This window comes from Eubalaena glacialis, chromosome 3 (assembly GCF_028564815.1).
Source record: "Eubalaena glacialis isolate mEubGla1 chromosome 3, mEubGla1.1.hap2.+ XY, whole genome shotgun sequence".
Lineage (NCBI taxonomy): Eukaryota > Metazoa > Chordata > Mammalia > Artiodactyla > Balaenidae > Eubalaena > Eubalaena glacialis.
Window position 1 is genome coordinate 139,408,054 of NC_083718.1, and position 12,852 is coordinate 139,420,905.

The following is a 12,852-nucleotide window of genomic DNA, read 5'->3' on the forward strand; positions in this document are numbered from 1 at the left end:
TGACAGCAGTGACATCTCAATAGCAATGAGTACATCTAGCTCCCAGATCTTGGCTTCTTAATAGTATTTTCCCCTAAAAGAAACTAGGCTTTATAAAAGTCATCTAGGGCTGCCATAACAAAATATCATAGACAACAGAAACTTAATTTTCTCACAATTCTGGAAGTTAGAATTCCAAGATCAAGGTTCTAGTTGACTTGGTTTCTGCTGAGATCTCTCCTCCTGGCTTGTAGATGGCCACCTTCTCCCTGTGCCCTCACATGGCCTTTCCTTGGTGCTTGCACACATTGGGGTTGGGCTGGGGGTGAGGCACACAGCAGAAAGAGAGCTCTCTGGTGTCTTTTCTTCAATGGCAATAATCCTATCAGATCAGGGCCCCACCCTGATGACTTCCTTTAAATTTAATTACTTCCATAGAGACCCCAGCCACACTGGGGGTTAGGGCTTCAACATATGAATTTGGGGGAACACAAGCATTCAGTCTCTCATGAAATGGATGATTCAAGAGCTAAAGCACAGAAAGTAAAATATAAGCTGCAACAGCTTATTGTGTCAAAAGCAAAGGAAGTGCTCAGTGAATGACGGGGACATGTCAAAAGTACATAGGACCAGTAGACAAAATATAGAAGCAACCTAAGTGTCCATCAAAAGATGAATGGATAAAAAAGATGTGGTGTGTATATATATACAATGGAATATTAGCCATAAAAAATAATGAAATTTTGCCACTTGCAACAACATGGTTGGACCTGAAGGGTATTATGCTGAGTGACATAAGTCAGTGAAAGACCAATACTGTATGTTATCACTTACATGTGGAATCTAAAAAGTACAACAAAATATGAATATAACAAAACAGAAACAGACTCACTGATATAGAGAACAAACTAGAGATTACCAGTGGGGAGAGGGACAGGGGAAAGGGCACAATAGGGGTAGGGGATGAAGAGGTACAAAGTACTATGGAAAAAATATATAAGGATGTAATATATGACACAGGGAATATAGCCAATATTTTATAATAACTTTAAATGGAGTATAATCTATAAAAATATTGAATCACTATGTTGTACACTTGAAACTAATATAACATTGTAAATCAACTATACTTTAATTTAAAAAAAAAAAGGACCTTTCCCTTAAGTGTGTGCTAGAATTAGTGACTTGTTTCCAAAGAACAGTGAATGGGAAAAATAGCATCTTTACAGAGGAGTGATGTGGCAGACATCATCTTAAGGAAATGATCAAGGTTAACATCACCAGTGAAAGTCATATTGATGTCACGTACCCCATGAAATGACATGATCAGAAGTGGACTTTGCCTCTGTGGAATTCTTCCCAAAATTCCATAACCCTAATCTCCCATGAGAAAAACATCATACAAACCCGAGGGGTGTTCTAAAAAGTTTCTGAGCAAACTATCAAGATCATGAAAAACAAGAAAAGACTGAGAAACTGGTGTAGAATGGAAATTAAGGAGATGAGATGTGGTAACTAAATGCAATGTGGTACCCTGGACTGGATCCTGAAACAGGAAAAGGACATTAGTGAAAAAAACAAATCAAATCCAAAGTCTACAGTTCAGTTAATAATAATGTACCAATGTTAATTTCTTAGTCTTGACTAGTGTACCTTGGCTACAAGATGTAACATTAGGGGAAACTGGGTAAAGAATATATAGGAACTCTATGTACTCTCTTTGTAACTTCTTTTGTAAATCTAAAATTATTCCAAAACAAAAAGTTTATTTAAAAAGAGGACTTAGGAGCCAGCTTAAAGAAGTTCCCACTGTCCAAACGTAAAACAATTAAAGCATCAAGGTAAGTAATGATAGTAATGGAGTATAAACCGTTGAACAACATAGGAAACCAAGAGTTTACTTTTGATATAAAATAATAAATTAGTAAATTGAACACTAGAAAGGGAATACAGGCATACCTCAGAGACATTGTGGGTTTGGTTCCAGGCCACTGCAATAAAGTGAATATCAAAATAAACTGAGTCACACGAATTTTTTGGTTTCCCAGTGCATATGAAAGTTATGCTTATACTATACTGTAGTATATTAAGTGTGCAGTAGCATTATGTCTAAAAAAAGTACTTAATTAAAAAATACTTTATTGCTAAAAAATTGCTATCCATCATCTGAGCCGTCAGCACATCATACTCTTTTTGCAATAGTAACAAAGATCACTGATCACAGATCACCATAACAAATATAATAATAATGAACAAGTTGGAAATATTGTGAGAATTACCAAAATGTGACACAGAGACATGAGGAGAGCAAATGCTGTTGGAAAAGTGCTGCCGACAGACTTGTTTGATGCAGGGTTGCCACAAACCTTCAATTTGTAAAAAATGCAATATCTGTGACAAGCAAATAAAGAAAAGCACACTAAAATGAGGTATGCCTGTAGAATATTTATACAGTCTTAAAGTATCTCCTCTCAAAAATCCTTATTAATTACAAAGGGAAAAACTTTGCTTATAGAAGCCCGGCAGATACCACTTTAATAAAAGTCAATCAGAGGGATCAAAGTTAACTTTATCAGCAATGGGACAAATCTAAAACGTGCATCACCCTGTGATATTCCTGCCAAGGTTACGTAACTTGAGTCTAATTATGCAGAACTAATCTAATTACATAGAATGTCCAAATTGTAGGACACTCTATAAAGTAACTGGCCTGTAATCTTCAAAAGGGTCAAGGTTGGAAAAGACAAGTTATTCCAGACTGAAGACTAAAAAGACACAACAACGAAGTGCAATATATGATTCTGAACTGGATCCTTTCACTATAAAAGATATTAATGGGAAAACTGGCAAAACGTAAACGCGATCTGTAGATTTGATGGCAGTATTCTGAGTTTGATGGTAGTGATGTGTTTATGCTGGAGAACGTCCATATGTGTAGAAAACACACAGTAAAGTACTCAGGTTGATAGAGAGTAGGTCAGTGCTCACTCTCAGGTCAGGGAAAAAAAGTTCTTTGTACTGTACTTACGACCTTTCTGTAAGTTTGTGATTATTTCAAAATTTAAAATTTCCCAGATTCACATGATCTTGTTTATTGCCATTACTTCTACTCTAGATCAGGATGCAAAAAACTAACAAGGTATAAACTCAGAGAGGAGACTAATCTGAAGTCAAAAGCCAGCAGCTGAACTTGAGGGTAATAGAAGATCCAAAGTTCAAGAAACATAGGCAAGCTGGGAACTAGAAGCAGATAATCACTCTAGTGGGTTAAGGAAAGATATAAAAACTGATTAGCTGGGGCAAAGCGGATAGGGTGGGGCGGGCTGGAGCTGGGTGAAAGGGGATGGCAGGAAAAGAGGCAAAGAATATGCATGCAAATATGGGCTTAAACAAATGCAATGAATTCTAATGCTATTTTGGCATTCAGGTGGTAACAAAAGTTTAACAGAAACCTTCAAACTCACAAAGAAAATGTACAAGCATAAGGACGAAGGAAATCTAAAGATAATGAGAGTAAATAAGCACAAAATTAAGCGTCAAATGCCTAGAAAACAAGTTTAGAGACTCACAATAAGTTAGAGACTCAGAAATTGAACAAAAAAGGGAAACTTTTAATAGCAATAAATACTTATTGTGAATAGTCTTGATATGTTTTAAAGTGACATTCTTTATATCAACCTCACACGTTAAGTGAGAAATATTACACTGTAATATCTTGGACTCTAAGAAAAAAAATTCTGTACATCCACTCTGTGTCAGGCACAATAGGTAAAGTGTTGGTAATACTGGGTGACCAGAGAACAATGAGCTTTTACATCAAACGTAAAGTGACATAGGTGACTTTCTTAGAAAAAAAATTAAGAAGTCTGATTTATTTTCTTGCCCAGAGAGAGGATCATCCCACATATGCATAAATGTGGCCCACAGAAGTTTCTGCTGAAAACTCTTCTCAAGAAGCAGATTTGGACCTGTTCAAATGGTCCATACTCAGGTGAAGTCCCAAACACATAATCAAAATTACACTGGCGTGGAAAGGCGCTTCTCAGTTTAGGTCTAAAATCTCCCAGAGTGAGATCAGGGGTAAATTACAAGAGATCCACAACCCCTTGAAATTACATGCAAATTTTTGTGTGCCTATGAACATTAGAACTTTTCTGGAGAGAGGGTTTATAGCTTTCAACTTACTCACATGCAATAAACAGTTGACTGATAGAATAATTATATGTGAATGGAGTTCACTGCCTAAAAAGCTAACACAGTCTTAGAATGCAAAATCTGTTCATCTTACAAACTAATCCTGAAAGCCTGCCATGTGTCAGACACATTAACAGAAGTATAGCATTTTAGAACAAATAGGTGGGTCATCTCCTTCTGTTTTAAACTTCCCTTGGAACAATGTGTCAGGTTCTAGGTTAAACACTGGTGACACAAAGGTAAATATTACATAATCCCTGTCCTTTGAAACACAATATAGAGTGTATGCAGGGGAATTACAATCATAATACAGTGTGGGATAAGAATATAAACTTCGGAATAAAAAAGACGTTAGCTTTTCTCCACTCTACTACTAATAAGCTGAATGACTTTGGGCAAATTGCTTGACATTAATTTTGCATCTGTGTTTCCCTATCAATAAAACGAGAATAAAAAAATCTGATCTCACAGCCTTGAAAAAAGGATTAAATATAATGTAAATGAAGCTCAGTGCCTGGCAACAGTAGGCATCTAATAAACAAAGGTTATTATTGTTATTATAGAAATCCAGAGAAAAGAGAATTTGCTCTGGCTGAGGGATTACAAGGAGATCTCAACTAGACTACCATACTCGATTTGGGGCACCACATTTTAAGAGATGCAATGACAAAATGATAGTGGTATGCGTTCAGAGAAAAATAAACAAGATGGTGAGGAAACTCAGACTCATGTCCTAAATCTAGTGGTTTGAAGGAGGTGAAGTTATAAGTTAAAAAAGAGAATACCATAATTTCTCTATGCTACTAGAGGGGAGAAGTTGGATCAAGAAATCAAAATTTCAGGGAAATAAATTTTACATATTTAATATAAATAAGACATTTATAACAAAAGCTGTCTGAAGATGGAGTAGGATACCTTACAAAACAGTTATTTCTTTGAAACTAAAGGTGTTAAAAATGTGCTAGAAACCATGTGTTTAGTACTCTGTAAATTGTATTCATGTATTAAGCAAAAGGGTTGGATAAAATGTCTTCTACCATCCTTTTCAACAATAAGATTTCATGTTTTTTTAATTAAAATTCTGTATTATTTAGGAGAGTACTGGTTGGTAATAACATAAGACCCAACTTGAAATAAATGAAAAATAAAGGGAAGTTAGGGTCTTGCATAACTAAGAAATGCAAAGGTAGGTCAAGCTTCAGATATAGTTTGATCAGGGCTCTAGCTCAGCCTCTATTTTTCTTTTCTTTCTTTCTTCCTTCCTTCCTTCCTTCCTTTCTTCCTTCCCTTCTTCCTTTCTTTTCAGGTCAATCCTCCTTTGGATGTCTGCTCTGTCCTCAGAATGTCAGCTACAATCTGAGCAATGTGTCTCTGCATTCATATCCCATGGGAAGAAAGAATTACCTCAACAACCAAAGTCCTAAGCTTCTTTATTATACTAGGCTGAAATAATCACTATGGCCAAGGAAGGGACTACCATGTGCTGACTGGCTTACACCCAGGTTATTGCCCATCCTTTAACCAATTCCAATGGCAAAAGAGAAGAATTCTGTTTGTTGGTTTATGTCACTTCTACAGATAGGGACAGAAGGCAAACCCACTCAAACCATGCAGTCCCTAAATAATGGAGGGTAGGTCCCCAAAGGAAAATCTGGGTGCTACTAGGAAAGACAAGAGGAAGAACGGAGACTGAGTAGGCAACAGCATCAGGGTCTCAGCAAGAAACAGATGGCACACTCAAAGACTAAGTAATTGGAGAGAATTTTTTAAAGAGACTATCTACAAAAGTTTACAGAAAGCCCACGGTTAGCAACAGTCAGTCCCCTACAACCCCTAGGCCTAATAAGGCAAGGGGAATGATTACAACAACCCAGAGAGCTTAGTTGCATGGAGGGTTCCATTGGAAAGAAACTGTGACCTTTGAAAGAGGAAACAGCCAAGCCACAGTAACCTCATAGAGATGGAGCTGGGTGAATAAATGCCCCAATCTCTCTCTCCTCTGCCCTTTGATCTCCCACCAGTGGCTCTGGCCAAATGCAATCAGAAACCAGAGAATAAGAGAGCACTGTCAGTGCTTTTCACAGTACAGTCAGCCTCCGAGGACACAAAGCAGGTAAGAAGGGTGGAGAAAGGTCTGGAGGAACAAATGGAAGATATTCAGTATAGCAACCAAAGACAATCCTCTGCAGATAATCGTGAGCCAAAACAGCTAATACAGACAAGTGTTCTAGGTGGTCTGATGTCCCCACTTCTCACTCAGTACCCCTCAGTGCACACTATCACCTTAGACTGAGGCGACTGCCTCTTAAGCAAACAAAGTAAAAACAGAGCCAGGGTTTCTAATAAGCAATTATAGATATTTAAATTTATAGGTGATTTTGTTTTCTTTATTTATGTTTTAACATTCTTTCATCAGCCTGTTTCAGCTGGGCTAAGCAGAGCTAAGCATAAAGCTTTTTAAGCCCACAGATGGGAGATGAGCCCTGGAGACCCTAAGGGCCACTGGCTATAAGGTAGGGAGACGTCTTTGGACTGCTTAACACTCAGCATTGTGATGCAAACCACAAAATACTCCTCTTCTCAAATGTGTTTTCAGAGCAAGAACAAGCATTGCTGAAACACTTTTTTAAGAATTTCTGCCAAGACTAGAAATTCACTGAGCCAGTGGTGTCCCAGAAATGTAGAAATATATTGCTTTAGCAGCTTTCAGTGTTCTTGTTACACTGGGAATAGGATAATAAAATACACAGAAAAGACATAGAACCCGTAAGTCAATTCTGATTAACTACACTAAAAAAGAAAACATAATAGATAACTTTTAAGTAGTACAAACTACTACACTAAGAAAAGTAACTTTTGGAAGTAAGCAAAATGACATTCTCAATAAGAAAAAGAATGATTTCATAATGCAAAGACATCCCAGTACTGTCAGTTTAAAAAGAGGCAATAATTACTGAATATACTGTTAGAGAAAACAAATCATGTATATTTTTAAATCCCACAGTTAAAGAACACAAAGCATGTGAGAAAATTCTATTGGTTTTTGAATAACATAAAAGAAAAATGGGAATAAACAGATTTTAAAAAGAAAATCAACCAGAGTTTCCTACATTTGGTGGTTTGTTATTCTAAAAAGTGCTATGCTTTCAAATGGGCCTCTATGAATTAACCATCAAGCTTCTCAACTAACTACCCTAATAGAGTACTTTGAAATGAAAGTTAATAATACCCAAAGTGAGACAATAGAATGTCTCTTCTATTTAGCCCTAAGCACTTCACATTTTCTTCTAATTACACAATAAAATCTCTTTCAGATTTTAAAATAAATACAACAAAAACAAAATACAGGTACATGCATACGATATGTAAGAAAACAACTGAGTGAACTCAAACAATATAGTAAATAAATGCCACTATTTCTCCATTTTGAAACCCCAGTAACCATGCTACTGAAACAGAATCAGGTTAACCATAAAATATAAACAATTTATAGAAATACAATTAAAAACCACATATTAGTGCATTACCTTAACTAATCAAAATTCTAAAGACAGAGTTGCAAAAGACTATTCACACATATAGACACACACATATACACAATGGCTACACTGAATAAGAACCAGTGTTCACAGCGTTGTTATTATTCACTATAAATAATTCTAATAATTATTATAACTATTATTCATGATAAATTAATCACTATAATAACATTCCAAAACACTAACAAAGACATAAATACCAAATCACAGTGGCACGAAGTACTCAGGGATGGAGGTAGCTTTAAAAAATGAGAGTAGAATCCAATGTAGAACCAATAAAAAATGAGACTAGAAATGTAGGCAGGGGCCAAGTCACAAAAAGCCTAGAGTCTTAGAATTCTATTCTAGTATGTCATGCTTCTCAAGTGAGGTCTGAGTACTCCACGGTAACACAGGAGTATGGAAAATCATAGGATAATTGTGGTGCATCTTCCATAAGTGTCAAGTTTATGTAAAAAATTTGGAGGGAAGTTAAATGAGTTTGCCACTGTTTTTATATTAAATCCAATTTTCCTAGAACATAAAATTAATGTGAATTTTTCAGACAGAACATGAAGCTTCAAAGCAATTTCACTCTTGCCGTAGGCTAATTCAGGTTCACTATTCCTTACAATCTGAGAAGAGACAAATGAGGGAGAATTTGAGGGAAAGTTTGAGAAACAGTGCTGGGAATGTGGAGCCAAAGATTTTTGTTGTTGTTGTTTTGTCTTGTTTTGAATAGGGGAGTGATATCAGATTTGTGCTTTGGGAAGCTCTCTCAGGGAAACAGTAAGCAGGATGGGCTAAAAAATAAGAGACAGCACAATAATGAGGGTAAGTGACAAGCAGAAAGGTTGTAACTGTGCAAGAGATGAAAAGGATATGAACCAGAGTTGAAGCTATGAGAACACAGAGGGCTGGGAGGACTCCAGAAAGCATACGATGATCACCTGACAGCGTCTGACTGACGGCACGTAACTATTCTTTTGAGAACTTATTAGTATAAAGGCGTTCATTTTTTTAGAGTTAGTATTTCTACTACTGTAAGGTATTTGACATTTGAACCCTTAAAAGCTCCCACTTAAAAATAATACCTTCATGAGAGAGTGGCATGGACATATATACACCATCAAATGTAAAATAGATAGCTGGTGGGAAGCAGCCACATAGCACAGGGAGATCAGCTAAGGTGCTTTGTGACCACCTAGAGGGGTGGGATAGGGAGGGTAGGAGGGAGACGCAAGAGGGAGGAGATATGGGGATATATGTATATGTTTAGCTGATTCATTTTGTTATACAGCAGAAACTAACACACCACTGTAAAGCAATTCTACTCCAATAAAGATGTTAAAAAAAAAATAATAATACCTTTCATGTGCCTTCTAATCATAGGAAGTGTAAAGTTGTGGGATGCTATTTGGTATATGCTGTTATACCAAAAATTAAACAAAATATGAGTAAGACTTATGAAAACTATGTTTAATAAAGAAAATACCCATGTTTTAAAAATGTTAAGAAAAAATTATTGGGCTCCTAATGATCAATCATCAACATAGCTTTTCTAGAAACATAACTATACAGTTTGAGAACCAGAGTTAGGAATGACTTTGATCCTTAATGTGATATTCCAGAATAAATGAATGAACACAGACTCTTCTAGAAAAGAACAAGAACTTGGGTATTTAAAATATCTGATTACTTAGAAACTGAACAAAAAGTAGTAACTTTTTTTTTTTTTTTACCATGTTAGTCATTTCGTAAGGAGGAAATAAGAGTTTATCCAGCTGATACTGGCTAAAAGATACAAAATAAGATTAAACTTAATTCTTCACTAGTAAGTTGACAGTAAAATGCAGCCACTAGGTAAAAACAGAATTATAACTGTTAAGGTAAATAAAAGATAAAACAAACAAAAAATCCTAGCAGAACATATTCAAGAAAATATTACAACTTGAGAAGTAGATCAAGTAAATGTTAATTTTATTGGACTAATAAAAATAGCAACTCTTAGTTTAAATAATCTGAAGAAAAGAGTGTCTTTTAATTGCTTTTAGAAATTAGCTTCGGTCTATTCTACTTATTTGTGTAACACAGACCATTGATATTTATAATATGATTGTGATCAGAAAACTTAGGAAAGGTACAAGCACTCAAGACAATAGAAGAAAGAAAAACACTACTCAAACAAATGTTATCTGTAATCAAACACTGATCTGTTTAAATTTTAAAACTACATTATCAGAAATATTTAAAATAATATTTTGTTATGGAAATCATCATAGAAAAAAACAAAGGCTAGGACAAGTCTGGAAACTAGTCTCTAGGTCCTAACAACTTTTATTTATTTTTTGCATATAGATGAAACTCTTCAGCTCTCAAAAAGCATGGCATAAAAATTTAAGATACTCTACTTGGCAGTAAAAGACTCATCTAGACATAAAGATCTTAAACCAATTTTATTTGATAGTTTATGCTTGCTACCTTACAGAAAAATCCTAAAATTTAGGCGAAACATAAATTCATAACAGAGAAAGAAATCTCAAAAATACAAATCAGTGTAATTCTCATAAAAACTCTCTCCATCACTAACAACAGGTAATTAACTGTTCCTTTTATTAGACTCTTTAATATATTTTTTCAAGTCTCTTGAGAAGGGAGATGAGAAAGATACCAACACCAAAGGAAGAACAGACAGAACTATCTAAATTTTTTGGTCCAAATATTTTGAAAATTAATGCAAAGAAATGTGATAACAAAAATAGTTGACATTCTACAAAGGAAATTAGGACACTTCTCCACCTCTCTTCCAGATGATCTACACACATAGTTGCTATTTCTTCAATTTTTTTTTTTAATTCCATCTGCCTTTTCCAAGCCTCCCTCTTTCTGTGCTCACTTGCTGTCCTATACTTGCGTGGGCACGGGAAAGTTGCTTCTATGAAATCAGTCCATTGCAGGTGTCCTTATAGCATTACAAAACATCCCCTGCCTGAGGGGAAGTGGACAACCATGGAAAGAGTTGAAAGAGGGATGAGATGTACAAACACTGACAGAGACTTTTTTACATTGCTTTTGAAACAAAATGGCCCTTCATGCATATGGGTTATAAGGTTACATGCTCACATTTATTGTGAGTGACTATGTAAGGTCTAATTACATAGTAATGAGGCATTGGTCTCAATACTTAACGGATCTAATGGAAGAACCGCTGCAGTTATCAACAGGCAGCTCCCCTGCAATTCCATGCATCCCACTACAGAAGGAACTACACGAAGTGCCCCAAATCTGCAACCACCAGGACAGATCACCCTCCCCATCCCCACAAAATATAGAAATTCCAATTAAATGTGAAAGATACGTGAACATCTAGACAAGAAACCCTTAATAGTCAAAGAAATTCGATTTTTTTTTTTTTTTGGTAAAATACATACGCACAGGAAAAGATAATACTCCACGTTAACCGTGGTTATCTTTAAGTATCAAAACTACAGGTGATTTCTATTCCTCCCTTTGCGCTTCTTTGTGTTTTCTAGCTTTCCTACAATGAGCACGTAACTTTGGTAATCGAGGAGAAAAAAAAAAAAAAAAGTCAAATAGATGCAGAGCTTAAAGCAACAGTTAATCTGGATCAAAGACACAGCGTAGCCTATCTTTAAGCCTCCTCGGAGTCACTGAGGGACAAATCCTCCAGTACTCGGCAGGGGGAAGACGGCTGCAAGGCTCCCCAAACCGCAGCGATAACCTCTCTATTCCAGGGTCTTAGCAAACTGAGGGGACAGAGTTGTTTCATACAAACTTGGTCAAGTGCTCCTGCAACAGCAAAACTCACTCCCAGCTCTCCCGTGACCCCGCCCCCCAGGGCACACCCAAGTCGCAAGGACCCCAGCGGGACCCTGCGCCAGTCTCAGGGTGCTCCCGAAGACGTCCCCCACCCCCAAGCTGTGCTCCGCAGCTCACCTCCGCTCTCCTTCACTTACTTCCCCGACCCCTTCCCCCAGTACACCACCCTGGGCCATCAGGGGAAGGAAGGAACCAGCCGGACTTAGAGACAGCGCTCCAGATTCCCGTGACCTTGGACAAGCCCATTCGCCTCTCCGAGCCTCAGTTTCCTAATGTGCCTCCTTCGCGGGGTGACCGCGAACTCACAAACCCGGGGGGCTCTGCAAAAGCCAAGGACCGTTCTCGTAACTCTGCACGACCCCCTCCTCCCCCAGACCGCCCCCAGGCGCCGGGCACCAGCCTGGACACCGGGGTGGGGGGACGTGGGCAGCTTCCCTCTAAAGCTCCTGACCCGTAGCCCCCGGGACGCGTCGCCTCGCAGCCCGTCCCCACACCTGGCAGTTGCTGTCCTGGGGCAGGTTTTTCACCAGGATTTTCCTGCGGTTGCTCAGCTCCCGGCGCATCCGCTGCAGCCGCGCGGCGACCTCCTCCGGGTGCACGGCGGCGGGCGCCGGGCCCCGGGCGTCTTTGCGCGCCTCGGCGGAGGGGTCCGGCCCGCGCGGCCCCGACCCCGGCTCGGGCCCCGCCACGTCGCCCAGGCCCGCGCCCCCCTCGCCGCCGGCTCCCGCCGCCGCCGCCGCCATCTTCCCGGGCGCCCCGCGGCTGCGGGCTCCTCGGAGGCTCGAGGGGAAGGGAGAGAGAGAGCCGGAGGAGGCCCGGGCGGGGGCGAGGCGGGCCGAGGCCGCGGAGGGGGTAGGGGGAGGGGGAGGGAGGCGGCGCCGCAGCCAGCAGCCGGCGGGCGGGAAGAGGAAACCTGAGCGCCGAGGAGGAGCCCAGAACCACCTCGCGGGAGCCTCCCCCTCGGGCCCCCGGGCCCCACACACCGGCGAGCCCGCCCCGCCCCCGGAGGCCTCGGCGCCGCCACCCGGACACCTGTGCCGGCGCGGGCGGGCGGGCTAGCTCCCCTCCCTGCAAGGCCCTAGCGAAAGCCCAGGTTTGGGCTCTGGGGATGCGGCCCTTTGGCACCGGCTTCCCTGGGGGCACTCGGGCCCCAGGCGTCGGTCCCCGCGCGGCCTCCCCACGTGACACCGCAGCTGTCCCCGAGCTCCCCTCGAAACTCCCGCGCTGGGGCGGCTCCGGGACTGCAGACGCGAATTCAGCCTCCCCAAACCCGGGGAAGCCCCTGCCCGCTCCGGACGGTGACCCTTCTTCTCTGCTCAAG

General features: G+C 39.8%; 1 protein-coding gene across 2 annotated transcripts in view; it reads right to left on the reverse strand.

Annotated features, from left to right (window-relative positions):
- RAVER2 (ribonucleoprotein, PTB binding 2) overlaps positions 1-12,274 on the reverse strand; it is a 116,969-nt gene extending 104,695 nt beyond the window's left edge. For both annotated transcript variants that reach the window (XM_061184077.1, XM_061184076.1), the window contains exon 1: positions 12,026-12,274. In XM_061184077.1, coding sequence (XP_061040060.1) covers positions 12,026-12,274 — 249 coding nt within the window. The remainder of the gene's footprint in view (positions 1-12,025) is intronic.
- Between the last annotated feature and the right edge of the window lie 578 nt (positions 12,275-12,852).